The sequence below is a fragment of the Mytilus galloprovincialis genome, chromosome 5 (assembly GCF_965363235.1).
Source record: "Mytilus galloprovincialis chromosome 5, xbMytGall1.hap1.1, whole genome shotgun sequence".
NCBI classification, from domain to species: domain Eukaryota; kingdom Metazoa; phylum Mollusca; class Bivalvia; order Mytilida; family Mytilidae; genus Mytilus; species Mytilus galloprovincialis.
The window spans coordinates 60,428,938-60,447,624 of record NC_134842.1 but is presented as its reverse complement, the minus strand read 5'-3'; the positions used below and the strand labels follow the sequence as shown (position 1 = coordinate 60,447,624).

Sequence of the window (18,687 nt, the reverse complement as noted above, 5' to 3'; positions counted from 1 at the left end):
ATGGGCCCAGTTTTCAAGTTGGTCTAAATCGTGGTCCAAAATTAAACTTTGTTTGATATCAACAAAAATTAAATCCTTGAGGTTCTTTGATATGCTGAATCTAAACCTGTATTTAGATTTTTGATTAAAGGCCCAGTTTTCAAGTTGGTCCAAATTGCGGTCCAAAATTAAACTTTGTTTGATTTCAATAAAAATTGTATATATGGGGTTTCTTTGATATATGCTTAATCTAACCATGTATTTAGATTTTTGATGTTTGGGCCCGGTTTAAAGATTGTTCCACATTGAGGTCTAAAGGGTCAAAAATTGAACTTTATTTGATTTCATCAAAAATTGAATTCTTGGGGTTCTTTGATATGCTGAATCTAACTATGTTTTGATTTTGGATATTGGACCATAATAGGTAATGTCCAATTTAAAATTTAAAGTTTTTAAGTTGAAGTTCTTAGACCACATTCATTATGTGTCAGAAACCCGTGTTGTGTCAACTATTTAATCACAATCCAAATTCAGAGCTGTATCAAGCTTGAATGTTGGTTCCATACTTGCCCCAATGTTCAGGGTTCGAACTCTGCAGTCGTATTAAGCTGCACCCTGCAGAGCATCTGGTTATAACTTACTATACAGTCATTATGTGTTATGCTGAGTTTTAAGGTGTACCATGTAGTGGTTGTTAGTATTTTTCATCCTTTGTTGTCTCATTGGTATTCATACCACATCTCTTTATGTTTATCTTATGAGCTCCAACAAATTTCTAAAAAAATATTTCTCAAAAATAGGTAAAAGTAAATACTACCTGCAGTATCAGGGAAATGAATAACAAACTCAGAATTCAAAGGACAATACACCAAGAAAATCAAAATCAACAATATTGTATAGACAAGAAACACATATAAAACAGAGAATGAATGCACAAAGGTATACAAAATCTTTACTAAAACCTCTTCATATGCTCTGAAAAGCTTAACATTTCCTGCTCCAAAAATGAATGTCAAATTAACAGGTATATAACATGAAATACCAATGAGGTTTGCTGATGATTGGAGTAAAATAAAGACAAGAAGGATTTTAAAATTATTTCAATGACATTTTATTCTAAAATTTATCAGAAGACGGGACAAGACACATCTTGTGATGTGTAAATAAAGTCTTTAATAAAATATAAAAAAGAAAAAAATATATATCACAACTCAACATTACTACATATACAGCATTATGTACTAATTTTTCAATAAAAAAAGGTTATATTATTAAGCTGGCAGTACATACATGCATACCTCAGATCATGTATACCATATTTGGTTTAAAGGGGTATAGTATAAAAAAAACAAACTATGATTTTTTTTTCTTCAAACATCAATAATTACAAAATTGTGAAATTTTTATTTCACTGTAGGCAGTCAGTTTTGATTTGATAATGTCAACATTGATGATGTATTATTGGCTTGGGAAAATCCCATTCATAATTGACTTATTCTGTCCACAAAAAATTGTTTAATACAGGTAAAAACTATGATTTCCATATTTCTTTTAATCTATGACATGAAATCAAACAGATCTCCTATAACCAATAAAATTACTGAAATTATTTTGGAATAGCCCTAAAACTTACTGTGTAAAAAATACATACAAGTTTAAATTTTTGTATTGGTATATATAGTGCATACCAGTGTATGGTGCATAAAATTGAGGAACTAAAAGTTGTATGAGCAGAGACATTTCAAAACTACTCTTTTCATAGTTATTGTTTTGATTGATGTAATAATTCACAAAATTTTCATATAATAACATGATAACAATAATTATGGTCATCCGCTATTTCTCCTGAATTGTTGAGATCTGTGGAATCAATGAGCCCCCAACCATAATGAAGTGACATTTTCATTTGTTTTTATACACAATAATTTAGTAAATGGTAATGGGTCTAGGTTTTTACATCTATCATGACCATGCCTGTTTTCTTCCATGTTGCTGAAAAGAAAAGTGAACAGGTTAGAAAATCAAATGACTTCATCACATACCTATCATATTGCCCTATCACATACCTATCATATTGCCCTATCACATACCTATCATATTGCCCTAAGACATACCTATCATATTGCCCTATCACATACCTATCATATTGCCCTATCACATACCTATCATATTGCCCTATCACATACCTATCATATTGCCCTAAGACATACCTATCATATTGCCCTATCACATACCTATCATATTGCCCTATCACATACCTATCATATTGCCCTATCACATACCTATCATATTGCCCTAAGACATACCTATCATATTGCCCTGTCACATACCTATCATATTGCCCTATCACATAACTATCATATTGCCCTATCACATACCTATCATATTGCCCTATCACATACCTATCATATTGACCTAAGAAAATATTTGGTTTTCTTTCGGTCTGTCCTCTGGCTAAGGTGATGTATTTAATCAAAAGACTTGATCACAACGGAAATATTATAATAAAGTGATCTTGTTGTCAGATACCTTCATCTAGTAGAAAAGTTTAAATGGTAAATGACAAATCCAAATTTAAATTGAATGTGACATGTGTTTTATGTTTTTATATAGCATCTTAGTTAAAATTTAATAAAAGATTTTGTAAAATAGTACTCTCTCTCACCTATGCTTGGGAACCATAGCTATTTTAGTCCTCATTATATCTTTTCATAATTTTTAGACCAAATTAGGTACAGTTCCTCTGTTATATCACCAGGAAACATAATGAATTAGAGTTTTAAAGAAACTATTTTGGTAAATTTCAAAATCTTCAAACTTGACCTGCATTTCCTGCATAAATTTTTGAAGATAAAAAAGGTTGATATTGTTTGTTATTGGTACAAATTTATACCACACAAAAAACAAGAGCTAAGGTCCAAATGCTTTTGCTGGTAATTTTTGTGCATCTACTTGACCAGTATTTTATAATTGATGTGTTAAAATATCACAAGATTTAGTCAAGTGGTACATTATCCACAAACCAAACAAATGCCCATTTATATAGTGACTGTGGGCATGATTGGCAAAATTCTTGACCTGTTAATGTTAAAACCATCAAAATCTAGCTTGACCTGTATTTCAAGGTCAACGACATTGTGTTCAAATTTCAAAATATTTGGTCAAGAAGTGTAAAAAATTCTTAAGAAAACTTTATGATGTTTGAGACAAGTGCAAAAGTTAAAAAAAAGAAAACATCACAAAATATTAATGGAGTTTTAAATAAATTAAACAAGTTTAAAAGTTGCAGATGTTCTTTGAAATAAGTATGTGATAACCATCTTGTATTCATCTTCACTTTTAGCACATGTTTATGTAGCAACATACAGTATACTAATAAAACATGTATATAATAGAGTGAAACAAAAATGATAAAAACAAAGTTTATGAATAAAGAAATCACCAAACATAAAATAACTTTTTCGATGTCACAGATTTGCTTTGTTAAATTTTCATGTAAAATGTAATGCCTTATTGAATTTTATACAGATAAGAGTTATAACTCAGAGAAGACAAATTTTAAAAGCTTAAGGGGGTTTTTATGCATGAAACCAAACATATTGTAAAATTTGAAAAAGATGAGTCAATCATCCTACAATGCAAATATGTCAAACTTACTCTAGGTGTAAATCCTTTTAGTCTCATTCTTTCTGTTTCTTGTCGTAAGAAATCATCATATTCTTCATCTCCTTTTTGATCTTCATTAAACTCTAAAGCGTCCCTCTGTTTTGCTCTCTCATCTTGTTCACGACGTGCTGTCACCTGTGAACCGAAATGAAATTTGTCTAATTTATAAACAACAAAACTGAAATATGGCAAAGACAAATTTATTGAATTATCAGCAATGTTTACTAATATTTATGTTTCTATCCTCATTTGAATCACTTTGAAACACAGTCTAGAAACAGACAGTGTTTCAGCTGTATCATTACAGCTAAATCCTAAGTTTTAAATAGTGCATAAAAATTAAGTTTGTTTACTGTGAAAGTACTTAATTAGTGGGTATCAATTTTCATGGTTTGAGCAACATTTACATGTTCGTCGGTTTTTAAATTCGTAGATTTAAGTTTTCTATGAAAAAAAAATTTGAAAAATTGAAGCCATTAGAAACAAAGGTTACAAGTTGTCTGGAATGAAGGAAATGCAAAGTAAACATTGACCTGTCTAAATCTTTGTGACCACACTAATTAACCCGAGATAGAGTGATCAACAGACTAAAGATCATTAAAGGTGTTGATTAGGTCATAAACATGTCAACTAAAGAAAACAATTACATAAACAAATGCTTTAAACGTATCTTGAATTGTAAAATATGTTTTATCAAAAGCCATTTATTATTTCATGTATGTACAAGATCTAGAGTTATGAGTATATAAAATGAACACTTTATCATAGCATATCAATACCGGAAATCTGTCTTTTATCGATCAAAATATCGTTTTGATTTAAAAGATCAAAAATTGTACAGCTAAGGTTTTAAAGATTAAATGGGTCTAATCCTGCCTGCAGTTGTAGTTCATAGTGCATTTGCCCTGTGACAACTATATTAGTACTCTCAGATTTGGCGATGTTCAATATGTTCTCTAGATCATATCAGAAGTCAAACCTACATGTGGATATTTCCATGCCTCGATTTTGACAATGGTTGGGTTTTTTTCGTTGGACACTTCAATTTGTGGATAAAGTCATCCACGAAAACCACGAACAAAAGTACTTTCACAGTATTATGTTATGTTAACCGTTTGCATATCATATAAATGGACATAACTTAACAGTAAAAGTTAATTTGTACTTGATCTAAATTTTGTGGTAACAAGTATTCCATATGCATTTCACAAAATAAGGTTGAGGCAAACTTAAGTTAGAGAACCAAACGCCTGAAACGGTAAAATTCAGATTGATGCCACCGAAATTTTTACTTGATCTGAGTTTTGTGGTAATAAGCATAGTGTATAAGTTTCATAGCAATTAGTCAAGGCAAACTAAAGTTAGAGAACCAAAACGAAAATTTAAGAAATATTTCAATTTTTAAAGGGCCACAACTCTAGAATGGTTAAAGTGACGTCACTGTAATTCACACTTGATCCATGCTTTGTGGTAATAAGCACTGTGTATAAGTTTTCTAACATTTTTTAATAATTTAATTTTGGATGTAACACGTCTTCTGATTGGCTGACGTTATTTTGTTATGAGCCCATAGACATAATTTAGTCATGTGACCGTGGCGTCATCAACGTTTTTTCATGGTTTTCTACGGTTTAAAATGAAATTTAGAATTAAATTATAAGAAATGACTGTAATATTTTTTCTGTCTATTCGAAATAACATAAAAAATGTGGTGCACACTGTTAAATAACCTGCTACGCGCGTTATTCAGTGTGCACCATATTTTTTATGTTATTTCTTCATAGACAGAAAAAAAATATTACAGTCATTCCTTAACTAATTTAGTTAGAGGAGAAACTATCAAATAAAGATGTGCATTAACCTTGGCCTAAATCTTCTACATATAATTGTTCTATTATAAAACCATTTTAAAACCAACAATGGCTGTCTAATGATGTAATAATTGTTTCTGGTTTTAGCCTTATGTGGCGCCTTGTTGACAATATAATTTTTCTTTGCTGGTGATCCAATTCTAAGTACTGGTACACATATCTCTCATAGCTGTTATCCGCTTGCAGTGACCACTCTATATTCATTTTTTTAAAGCTTGAAGTCACCATATACTTTTGTAACATTGGGATCATGTATATTTGAATATATAACTAGAGTGTGTCCATAGCACATGAATGATCCACTCACACTATCATTTTTTATGTTCAATTGACCTTGAAATTGGGGTAAAAGCTCTAATTTGACATTAAAATTAAAAGATCGTAATATAGGGAACATGTGTACTACCTTTCAATTTGATTGAACTTCAACTTCATAAAAACTAACTTGACCTAAAAGCTTTGATCTGAAGTGGTGAAGACAGAGGGACAAACAAACATATGCACAGACTGAAAAACATAATGCCCCTAGGTGGGGCATAAACAGATGTGTTTTTTCCCTTACATATTGATAAGCTCTCATTCTCACTTTGACTTTTAAGTGCTTTTTGGAAATTTACCTCTTCAAATGTTTTGATTCTTATACATCCTTGGCTTTCAAATATACAGCTTTAAGCGTTCCTGATGAAGGTTAATTCAGAAAATCTTTATGGACACATCAAATTTAAAAGTTTTATTTTCATTTTTTTGCTTTTCCTCTTTAAAAATAAATAAGTTAGATGCTCTTCCTTTTAGAATTCATTTTGTGCCCGCCCTAATTTTGTGTGGTGTTATCAAGGTTTAGGAAACTTAAAAACAGGTGTTGGATTTGAGCCAAACTTTTATGACAGAAACAAGTCGTTAATTGTAAATTCTGAGTTATATACCTGTTCTTTCAAATTTAATTTAAGTGCTTCTTTTTGTGCTTCTGTCTCCTCTTTCTCTCTGTGTGTCATCTGTTGTGCTATCTCCATCTCACGAATTAACAGCTCTCTCTGTTTTAAAGACTCTTCCTGATCTATTCGGTTTTGTTCCATTCTATCTTCAAGTTGCCTTTGTCTGTCATCCATCACCTGTTATAAGTAGTTTCATAATTCAACTTTCATTATAAGCAGGCTTTAAAATATTTATTTTTTATGTGTTTCAAGTAAAATTTAGATGGCATTTTAAACAGTTGAAGGTTAAGATAATTTTCTCATTGTTGAAAGTCTTGGAACAATGCCTTTCCAAAATACTGAGCAGTAAATCTAACACAATTCCATATTTTTTGTCTAGTTTTTTTTCTTCAATTTTATTACATGGGGAAATAATTTAACCATTTCTTTAAGTATATAGTTCTTACTTCGTGCATCAGTCTTGCCCGAGCTGCTCGTTCTTTCTCCCATTCAGCTTCTCTCTTGTGCCACATTCTAGCTGCTTCTTCTCTGTGTAGACAAAGAAGTTAATATATTAGGGACTCACAATCTAATATTCTTTGTTTATGCCTTATCTACTTTTGAAATCATTTTTATTGTTAGGCCAAAATATTAAAATTGTTCAAAGAGGTGTAAAGGGTTATTTTTGTGCGATGTGTTTTGCCATTTTTATTTCATGTGTAGCCGTGAAAAAGGTTCGTTATTAACCGTGTTTCATGAAATCGTGAAAAAGATCAGCGTGCAAGACATTTTTTATTGTTCGTTCATCATGATATAATGTTATTTTGCGTTCTTCCTTGCAGTTAGCCCCCTATTTACACCCCTCTTCAAAGACATTCTAAACTTTTTACCCGATGAAAAGATTTAACAAACCAGTAATTTGGCTTCTTGAGCACTTAGTTCATTTAGGGTAACTTTCATTAAGAAAATATTTTTTACATATAATATACATTTTGACAGTCAGATTATTGACTTGCAAAATAATATCTACTACCCAATAGAAAGTCAAAGTTGTTTTCAATTTGATGGTACATGTGTACATTATTAGAGCAAGTAATGAAGAATGACATGTCAGCATAATAAAACACTAATTCAATATAAACCAGATTTCTGTTCCGAAAACCTTGTTAAAAATCTTTTACATGAAATAGGAGTTACAAAACAGCATCGAGTAAATTTATGTGAAAGTTTTACAAATTTTGTCAAGTTGTTCAGGAGCAGTTGCAACATTACTATTTACAGTCTGCTTCAACAAGCGATGGAATTTATATACTTATACACATGTATTTTCCAAATAACTAAATCTTAGAAAAGATTAAAAAAACTAGATATCATTGAGATGGGAGCCATCTCTGTGGGCCCCGCTGTGAATAATGTGCATTAAAAAATTGTATCTTTACCATAGGACATGGAGTTGTCAACTGAAACCAAAGTTTTTGACCTTGACCTTTGACCTAGGAAGTTGTACATAAATTATGACACACCCTTTGGTGTTGGTTTATTTACATGTCAAGTACAATGTATAAACTTTGAAATGATAACGGTTATCTAGATATGGAGCGGACACGATCTTCACCACAGGACACGGGGTTGTCAACTGAAACCAAAGTTTTTGACCTTAAACTTTGACCTAGGAAGTTGTACATACATCATGACACACCCTCTGGTGTTGGTTAATAAACATGTTAAGTATTAAGTATAAAATCATAACGGTTACCTAGATATGGAGCAGACACGATCTTCACCACAGGACACGGGTTGTCAACTGAAACCAAAGTTTTTGACCTTGACCTTTGACCTAGGAAGTTGTACATACATCATGACACACCCTCTGGTGTTGGTTAAAATGGATGTCAAGTATAAACTTTGAAATCATAACAGTTCTCAAGATATAGAGCGGACATGATCTTCACCACAGGACACAGGGTTGTCAACTGAAACCAAAGTTTTTTTACCTTGACCTTTGACCTAGGAAGTTGTACATACATCATGACACGCCCTCTGGTGGTGGTTAATAAACATGTAAAGTATAAAGTATGAAATCATAATGGTTCTCTAGATATGGAGCGGACACAAAGTTAAAGTGTTACGGATGGACAAACTGATCACTATAGGGCGCCCCGCCTAAAGGCGGGGCCCTTATAAAATAAACAATAAGATACTTTTTCTTTCTGTTGACTTTAAATCAGTAGAGGAAAAAGGCATATATTTAGGCAAAAGAAAAAGCAAAATAAAATTCTTGACATTTCAATCTTAGCAAAAAAATGGACTAAAACCAATTTTGAAATCTCTTTTGGCCATAGTTCATGAAATATATGACTATTGGAGGTGTTTGTAACTTAAAGCTAAACTTTTTCAATATAAGGAATGTCCAACTTACTGATAAAGCATATCAAGTTCTGCTTCTCTTGCCTTTTCTAACTTTATCTGGTCTTCAATAACCTATACAAAATAGTAAATATATAATATACAACACATTCTAAAGCATGTTACAAACCAGGTGCTCCGCAGGGCGCAGCTTTATACGACCGCAGAGGTCGAACCCTGAACAGTTGGGGCAAGTATGGACAAAACATTCAAGCGTGATACAGCTCTGAATTTGGATTGTGATCAAATTTTTGACATTACATGTTTTTTTTTTACACAAAACAAATGTCAAGATTTTACAAATCAATTAAAGATTTCTTCTTCAAACTTTTTAAATCTAAAATTAAATAGTTGACACAGTATAGGTTTCTGACACAGAATGAATGTGGTCTAATGAACTTAAAAGTTTTTTTTTGCCTTTGAGCAATTCACTATGCTGTTGAATATTAATCCTCTCAAAAAAATGTTTGAAGAAATTTTCTTTTTATTTATGAAATCTGAAATGAGAAAAATTTAAACCCCCCCCTTTTTTTTTCACATCCCTGTTTCCCTTTTTCCAAAACTGATATCAATTCAAATTTCTAATGGAGTTTGCAACAATAACTACTCTTTTAAATACATCATAAAATATTAAAATGTAAAATAAAGTGCTTGTTATCACTGAATGGTAAAGATTGGTTGGTAGTAAAAGTGAATATACATTGTTTATTGTATAAAACAATAAAAAAAAACTTCATCAGCAACATTTTATATTGGCAAATTTCCAATGAAGTTATTTACATAAAGTTATTAGCAAATAAAAATAGAAAATGACATCATAGTCATGTCTGGCAAATGTCCAACATACATTATCTAAAAACATTGTAGATAAGATAAGGAAAAAAAGCTTCATCAGCAACATTTTATATTGGTAAATTTCCAATGAAGTTATTTACATAAAGTTATTGGCAAATAAAAATAGAAAATGACATCATAGTCATGTCTGGCAAATTTCCAACATATATTATCAACTACTATTCTATACAAAGAAAGATAACTCCAATTGAAAATTAATTGCTATTGCACAATATTGTGCAATTAGATATTTCTTGCTATTGTGCAATACTGTGCAATTGAAAATTAATTGCTATTGCACAATACTTGATAAGGAATCCTGATTTGGACCAACTTGAAAACTGGGCCCATAATCAAAAATCAAAGTACATATTTAGATAAAGCATATCAAATAAGCCCAAGAATTTAATTTTTGTTAAAATCAAACTTAGTTTAATTTTGGACCCTTTGGACCTTAATGTAGACCAATTTGAAAACTGGACCAAAAATTAAGAATCTACATACACAGTTAGATTTGGCATATCAAAGAATCCATTTATTCAATTTTTGATGAAATCAAACAAAGTTTAATTTTGGACCCCCATTTGGACCAACTTGAAAACTAGGCCAATAATTAAAAATCTAAGTACATTTTTAAATTCAGCATATCAAAGAACCCCAAGGATTCAATTTTTGTTAAAATCAAACTAAGTTTAATTTTGGACCCTTTGGACCTTAATGTAGACCAATTTGAAAACGGGACCAAAAATTAAGAATCTACATACATAGTTAGATTTGGTATATCAAAGAACCCCAATTATTCAATTTTTGATGAAATCACACAAAGTTCAATTTTGGACCCTTTGGGCCCCTTATTCCTAAACTGTTAGGACCAAAACTCCCAAAATCAAACCCAACCTTCCTTTTATGGTCATAAACCTTGTGTTTAAATTTCATAGATTTCTACTTACTTATACTAAAGTTATGGTGCAAAAAACAAAAATAATGCTTATTTGGGCCCCTTTTTGGCCCCTAATTCATAAACTGTTGTGACCTCAACTCCAAAAATCAATCCCAACCTTCCTTTTGTGGTCATAAACCTTGTGTTAAAATTTCATTGATTTCTATTTACTTATACTTAAGTTATTGTGCAAAAAAAACAAGAAAAATGCTTATTTGGGACCTTTTTTGGCCCCTAATTCCTAAAATGTTGGGACCAAAACTCCCAAAATCAATCCCAACCTTCCTTTTGTGGTCATAAACCTTGTGTTAAAATTTCATTGATTTCTATTCACTTTTACTAAAGTTAGAGTGCGAAAACTAAAAGTATTCGGACGACGACGACGACGCCAACGTGATAGCAATATACGACCAAAAAATTAAAATTTTTGCGGTCGTATAAAAACAAGGCCATTTATGTTGATTTTGGCAAAATAATTAAATGTTTGTTTCGAACTTACAAATATACAAAGCCCAAAGTAACTGAACAATGATTGAGAAATAAGGCAAACTTTAAAATACTTTTGAACATTATACTACACTATCTTTTTACAAAAATTACAACGACTAACGAGATGGTGAGCTTTGGGACCACATAAGCCTATCAACTGACCAAACCTTAAAACTGTCTTATTCAAAGTTACTGTTGTCAAAGTTATTAAAGATGAAATTTTTTAGGGAATAAATATTGATTCAAGTCAGAAATAAACACATTTATTCTCAAACAAGTCATTTGCATGATACAGGTTTTGTTCTTCTTGTATGTTTTATAATGATATAATATCAAACCTCTAACAGAACTGATTGTGCTAGATTTTCATATGATGAATATATACACAATCTTTCAATCAATTTAATTGGGGTCTGAAGCTTGCATGTATGTAACTGTTAGTAGTCTGTTGTTAATTAATGTTCATCATTGTCATTTTGCTTAGTTTTTACTGTGACCTTTTCTAACATTGTACTAAATAAACTCCTTATAGACTTCTTTTAAACTGAATTCTACTGTGCATATTGGGGGGGGTGTTTTTTTTAATTCCACTTTAGCTAGAGGGGAGGTGAAAATATCCAAAAACATGTTTAACCCCACCACATTTCAGGAACCTCTGGTTTTGTTTGTAAATTTTGTTTTTTTCATTTTGGTTCATTCATATGTTTCAGAGTTTAGTGTGATGTTCATTATTTGGTGAACTGATATATATTTTTTAAGGGGGCAGCTGAAGGTGAAACAATTTGACATCCCTGCAAATTGTTTCTCCACCTTTCATCTCACCATGACTACGTCAAATTCAATGTACCACTTTCAGTACTTCAGTAATTAATTTCTGAATGAAAATTGTGCTGATGAAGCCTGCCTTGTAGGCAAAACACGTAGACCATAGCAAATAAAATTGCAGAACATTTGAAGTGTTGGTGATAATTTTTAGTATTATTTAAATGTTGCATTCATTTGCATAATTTGACAATAAAATTGAGAAAGGAAATGGGGAATGTGTCAAAGCGACAACAACCCGACCATAGCGCAGACAACAGCAGAAGGCAACCAATGGGTCTTCAATGTAGCTAGAAACTCCCGCACCCGGAGGCGTCCTTCAGTTGCACCCTTAAACATATGTATACTAGTTCAGTGATAATGGACGTCATACTAAACTCCGAAATATACACAAGACACTAAAATAAAAAATCATACAGGACTAACAAAGGCCAGAGGCTCCTGACTTGGGACAGGCGCAAAATTTTGGCGGGGTTAAACATGTTTATTAGATCTCAACCCTCTCCCTATACCTCTAGCCAATGTAGAAAAGTAAACACATAACAATACACACATTAAAATTCAGTTCAAGAGAAGTCTGAGTCCGATGTCAGAATATGTAACAAAAGAAAATAAACAAAATGACAATAATACATAAATAACATTAGACTACTAACAGTTAACTGACATGCCAGCTCCAGACCTTAATTAAACTGATTGAAAGATTATGTCTTCATCATATGAACCCTGCATACTAAGGTATCCACTTCAGGGACTCTATCGACATGATTCACACAGGCATTGGTGCATCAAACAGAGTTTAATTCTTTTTAAATAATGTATAACAATGTATTGCCAATTATATAGTATGATCATCAAATATAATCTTAACACTCAAGAGAAAAGAATGTCATAAATCATTCTAATGCAATTAGTTTGTAACGATAATTTTCATTGGACGTTGATAAATATTTTGAGGGGTTAGATTCCACGTTCTACCAGTCCGTAACTAAGAAAGCCACCATTTTGAATTCCGATTTTTTTTGGATATGTAATTTCTCAAAAAATTAACAAGATATTCTCATTTTGAGCCTCAAAATCTTCTTTTTGTCTATATTGAAACCATTATGAAGCGTACAAAAAGTAAAAATACGTTTAGAATTCATGTTTCACACCCAGATTAAACACATGACGTCACACTGTTAAGATGCTAAAAACAATGCGACAGTTTCGCGGACTTTTTCATTAATGCCATTTTTAAGCCAAAAAATAACATTTATTTTAAGATGCGGCATTAGAATGGAGATAACTGTATTGTATTTTAAGTTTGGCCTTCGTAAAACTTGATTTTACTGTCGCAAATATCCGTTTACCTATCTCCGCTCCGCGTCGCTAGGTAAACTCAATTTGCGACAGTAAAATCTACGTTTTACGAAGGCCAAGCTTAAAATACAATACAGTTATCTCCTAAATAGTGTTCAATGACCAGAATTTACTTACAGTTGTACTGTCAGATTAATTTGTAAATGAATTCAAATCTCAAGAGATCATGTTTTGACATTTTTGTAATGGTTCAACTATAAATAATGCAATGAATATGCTTTTGTTAACCGTGGGACCATAAATCTATTTTGAGATAAAAAAAAAAAAAAAAATCAACTCATCAGGAGTATAAATACATTTTTGTATATATGATTGTATGGAACAAAGTTCAGGACCCTGTTGAAATTTCTGCTTGTTCTAAATTTTGAGTCAACCAGGTTTTGGACAGCAAGAGTTAACAATTTATAAACATTGAAATCCATAAAAAAAATTAACAGTTCTTTGAAAAATATGCAGTGTTACAAACCTGTTTCATCCAAGCTGCATCTGCTCTGGCTGTTTCTTTCCTTGCTGTCTGTACTTTTTCATCTTCCTGTTCTTGTTCCGCCATAGCTTCTAATATCTGTCTGTCTTGTTCCTAAATTTAAATCAGTTTAATCAATGCACTTATAAATGTTAACAAATTTTCTTAGAAACACAATATCTGAAATTAATTTCTTATATTCTATGCAAAGTCTTTAACTGTTTAAAAATTAAGTTGATACAAGTTGAACCCTACAGAAAGAATCATTTTTATTTTGTATTTTCAATAAATCAACAACTTATACATGTATATCCATGCATACATTGGCATAAGGTCGATTTGACTTATACATGTATATGTATGCATACATTGGCATAAGGTTGATTCGACTTATACAGGCATATGTATGCATACATTGGCATAAGGTCGATTCGACTTATACATGCATATGTATGCATACATTGGCATAAGGTCGATTCGACTTATACATGCATATGTATGCATACATTGGCATAAGGTCGATTCGACTTATACATGCATATGTATGCATACATTGGCATAAGGTCGATTCGACTTATACATGCATATGTATGCATACATTGGCATAAGGTCGATTCGACTTATACATGTATATGTATGCATACATTGGCATACGATTGATTTCTATCAAACACAACTCATTTGTTTATAGATATGAACTCAATCGCTTTTGTCATGGAAGAACAATTGAGTATGTAAAAGTCAATGCATGCAGCCTCATTGATCAACTCCTATTGTATGAATTGAATAAAATGACCTTCTAATTATAGAGGCTAGATAGATATATTTTAAGGTGCATGTGCCAATCAAGATGACAACATTCAATTGTAATTTAACAGGTATAAGCATTTTTTAAGTCAAATAATTTCAGACAGAAAACTTAAAATGAGATAATAGGATTTTTCTGGTAAAATATTTGCTATCCATCCTCTTTGACAAATCATCACAAATCAAACTTTAGTTATACTTTTTGACACTGTTATTTATTTATAATTCATCATTTATCCTATCCTCAATGTCAGCACCAAATATTTGTGGGTGGGGAAGAAGGGGTATAATAATAATTCTTTTTACCAGTTCTTCTAAAATTCTTCTGGACTTTGCCATCATCTGTGTCTTGTGTTGCCTAAGCAGCATCTTTCTATATAACAATAAAATAAACTTATTCTATGAAATCTTAAAAAAGACATAATATGATCTATCATTCCTTCCCTACAATTGAAAATAAGTACATGTTTATCTATGGTTTTTTGTTTCTATAAACTCCATTTTTTTTATTGCCAATTAAAGACATTTTCACTACTCAGTGAAATAATAAATGATATTATTTGAATATTTATAGAAAAATAGTCATGCTATTTTGTTAATCTTCTGTGCATGACATCCCATTGATGTTTATTTCACTGTTTTATATCTGCTGTATGGATTTGATAAAATAACTTATATCCCTAAAAATTTAAATCCCATCATAATTTTCAGAAAAAACAAGCTAGAAATTAAATCTCTGCATGATTTGAGATATGCCAAATACAGTGATTTTTCTAGTTTATATGTTGTTCTTTGTTGTTTGTGCATTTTGTAAAATTATAGTAAATTTTGCTGATCTTTTATTGTTTAAAGTTTATAGAATAATTATCTCTGTCTATCTAATCAATCAACATGTACAATTGTTTTCGGCTTTCCACATTGCTGGTGTACTTTGTGCAAACAATTAGGCTTTTAAAAAAATCATAAATACTATTCAATTGAAATAAGTAGCTGATAAAATATCTTGAAATATGAACAATTCATATCAATAAATGACAATTAATTATTATTCTTTGATATATATTATAACTAGATGTGTCAAAGCGACACGAATGGCCCCGTCTCAAAAGGTTGAAAAATGTGAAATTTCAATAACACATGTGGACACAAACATGATGGTAGTCTCACATATCTAGAATCAGCTCAAAATCTGGAGGCGTATAGAAAAAAAGTCTGTATAACTGTGATTTTCAACAATTTTCAATGTTATAAACTCATAATTTTGGCCAAAATTAGCAGAGCATCAAAAAGTTGAAAGATCTGCAATTTCAATAACACATGTGGACACAAACATGATGGTAGTCTCACATATCAAGAATCAGCTCAAAATCTGGAGGTGTATAGAAAAAAAGTCTGTATAACTGTGATTTTCAACAATTTTCAATGTTATAAATTTTTTAAAATGACATTTTGTTTTATTTTGCAGGGAGATTACGTGGACCAAATTTGATAAAACTGTAAATAGTGCAATTTTTTAAATTTTGATAAATATACAGCAAAAAATGACGTTTTTTTATCTCAATTCAATATCATTTAATAAATAAGAGTTATTTCTGAATAAAAAATGCATAAATTTTTATGATACTTATAAAATACAGAAATTACAAATCATTTAACAAAAAAAAAATTGTGTTTATCTCTTTAAACAAGAAAGTTATGGCTTTCTTTCGAAAGGAAATATACGGCTACAAATACGAATTTTGAGCCAACATACAAAATTTCGACCTCATTCAACTCAAAAAGTAGCACATGAAGGCATATTTTTTATTATATATTTGATTTACTCGGGCAAAAAATAGCCTATATGAAAATTTTCATCAAACTGTAAATACGGGATCAAAACTGTATCGTATGCCCTTAAAGGCTTATAAGCAATCTTAAATTACTTCTTACATATTTGGAAATCTGAAAACCTATGCCAGAAACAGTAATTTTCAGGAAACTTTTCAGGTCTCATTTCTTGTACCATTTCAAAGTAGGTAAATCATGACAAAATTAACATATGATATGCACCTACTTATTATGCAGTTTTATAAGCAGTAAGGACATATCATGAATGATAATAATCATCTTCCCTTTGTTCCAGTAAGGACATATCATGAATGATAATAATCATCTTCCCTTTGTTCCAGTAAGGACATATCATGAATGATAATGATCATCTTCCCTTTGTTCCATTAACAAATCCATTCTGATACAAATTTAAAATATAATGGAAAACTCTGTATTTGAGCATCTTTTCATTTTCTACCATTCAATTTAACATGTCTTCAAATAAATTTGCACTCAACTGTTGAAACTTACCCTACTTCTCTTTGTTTACGTTGAACTTCTCTTTCCTTTCTTTCTTCCTCCATGTTTTCTAACTCCCATTGTTCCTTCAATAACTGATCCTGTTCTCTTTTTAACATCCTTGCCTGTAATTATAGCATGTGTCTCATTTAAAAGTAAACAATTTACAAAGTTAATTTGATAGGATTTAAACATGTTAAAATAATATGTGTTCCACACCCAGTCAAACAGTACATCAGGAAACCTTTAAGTAGAGTATCATCTTGGTTATCTGTTGGACATTGGAAAATATAGAAAATAGTATTTGAATTTGTATTAATGTAATAATTTTATTAACTGAATGAAAATAACTCTTTATAAATTATATTGTGTGATCAATTCAAGTGCCTATTTAAAATAACCTTCATTAATTATATTGTGTGATCAATTCAAGTGCCTGTTTAAAATAACCTTCATAAATTATATTGTGTGATCAATTCAAGTGCCTATTTAAAATAACCTTCATTAATTATATTGTGTGATCAATTCAAGTGCCTGTTTAAAATAACCTTCATTAATTATATTGTGTGATCAATTCAAGTGCCTATTTAAAATAACCTTCATTAATTATATTGTGTGATCAATTCAAGTGCCTATTTAAAATAACCTTCATTAATTATATTGTGTGATCAATTCAAGTGCCTGTTTAAAATAACCTTCATTAATTATATTGTGTGATCAATTCAAGTGCCTATTTAAAATAACCTTCATTAATTATATTGTGTGATCAATTCAAGTGCCTATTTAAAATAACCTTCATTAATTATATTGTGTGATCAATTCAAGTGCCTATTTAAAATAACCTTCATTAATTATATTGTGTGATCAATTCAAGTGCCTGTTTAAAATAACCTTCATTAATTATATTGTGTGATCAATTCAAGTGCCTGTTTAAAATAACCTTCATTAATTATATTGTGTGATCAATTCAAGTGCCTGTTTAAAATAACCTTCATTAATTATATTGTGTGATCAATTCAAGTGCCTGTTTAAAATAACCTTCATTAATTATATTGTGTGATCAATTCAAGTGCCTGTTTAAAATAACCTTCATTAATTATATTGTGTGATCAATTCAAGTGCCTATTTAAAATAACCTTCATTAATTATATTGTGTGATCAATTCAAGTGCCTGTTTAAAATAACCTTCATTAATTATATTGTGTGATCAATTCAAGTGCCTGTTTAAAATAACCTTCATTAATTATATTGTGTGATCAATTCAAGTGCCTGTTTAAAATAACCTTCATTAATTATATTGTGTGATCAATTCAAGTGCCTGTTTAAAATAACCTTCATTAATTATATTGTGTGATCAATTCAAGTGCCTATTTAAAATAACCTTCATTAATTATATTGTGTGATCAACCTTCATTAATTATATTGTGTGATCAATTCAAGTGCCTATTTAAAATAACCTTCATTAATTATATTGTGTGATCAATTCAAGTGCCTATTTAAAATAACCTTCATAAATTATATTGTGTGATCAATTCAAGTGCCTATTTAAAATAACCTTCATTAATTATATTGTGTGATCAATTCAAGTGCCTATTTAAAATAACCTTCATTAATTATATTGAGTGATCAATTCAAGTGCCTATTTAAAATAACCTTCATTAATTATATTGTGTGATCAATTCAAGTGCCTGTTTAAAATAACCTTCATTAATTATATTGTGTGATCAATTCAAGTGCCTATTTAAAATAACCTTCATTAATTATATTGTGTGATCAATTCAAGTGCCTGTTTAAAATAACCTTCAT

General features: G+C 30.5%; 1 protein-coding gene across 2 annotated transcripts in view; it reads right to left on the bottom strand.

Annotated features, from left to right (window-relative positions):
- Nucleotides 1–1,066: 1,066 nt before the first annotated feature.
- The window catches only part of LOC143076173 (trichoplein keratin filament-binding protein-like), a 29,945-nt gene continuing 12,324 nt past the window's right edge, over nucleotides 1,067–18,687 (bottom strand). For both annotated transcript variants that reach the window (XM_076251863.1, XM_076251864.1), the window contains exons 8-15: nucleotides 16,894–17,006; nucleotides 14,857–14,923; nucleotides 13,747–13,857; nucleotides 8,847–8,908; nucleotides 6,895–6,976; nucleotides 6,440–6,625; nucleotides 3,637–3,780; nucleotides 1,067–1,971 (exon numbers count right to left, since the gene is read on the bottom strand). In XM_076251863.1, the coding sequence (XP_076107978.1) occupies nucleotides 1,942–1,971; nucleotides 3,637–3,780; nucleotides 6,440–6,625; nucleotides 6,895–6,976; nucleotides 8,847–8,908; nucleotides 13,747–13,857; nucleotides 14,857–14,923; nucleotides 16,894–17,006 (795 nt within the window). In that variant the 3' untranslated portion in view covers nucleotides 1,067–1,941. The remainder of the gene's footprint in view (nucleotides 1,972–3,636; nucleotides 3,781–6,439; nucleotides 6,626–6,894; nucleotides 6,977–8,846; nucleotides 8,909–13,746; nucleotides 13,858–14,856; nucleotides 14,924–16,893; nucleotides 17,007–18,687) is intronic.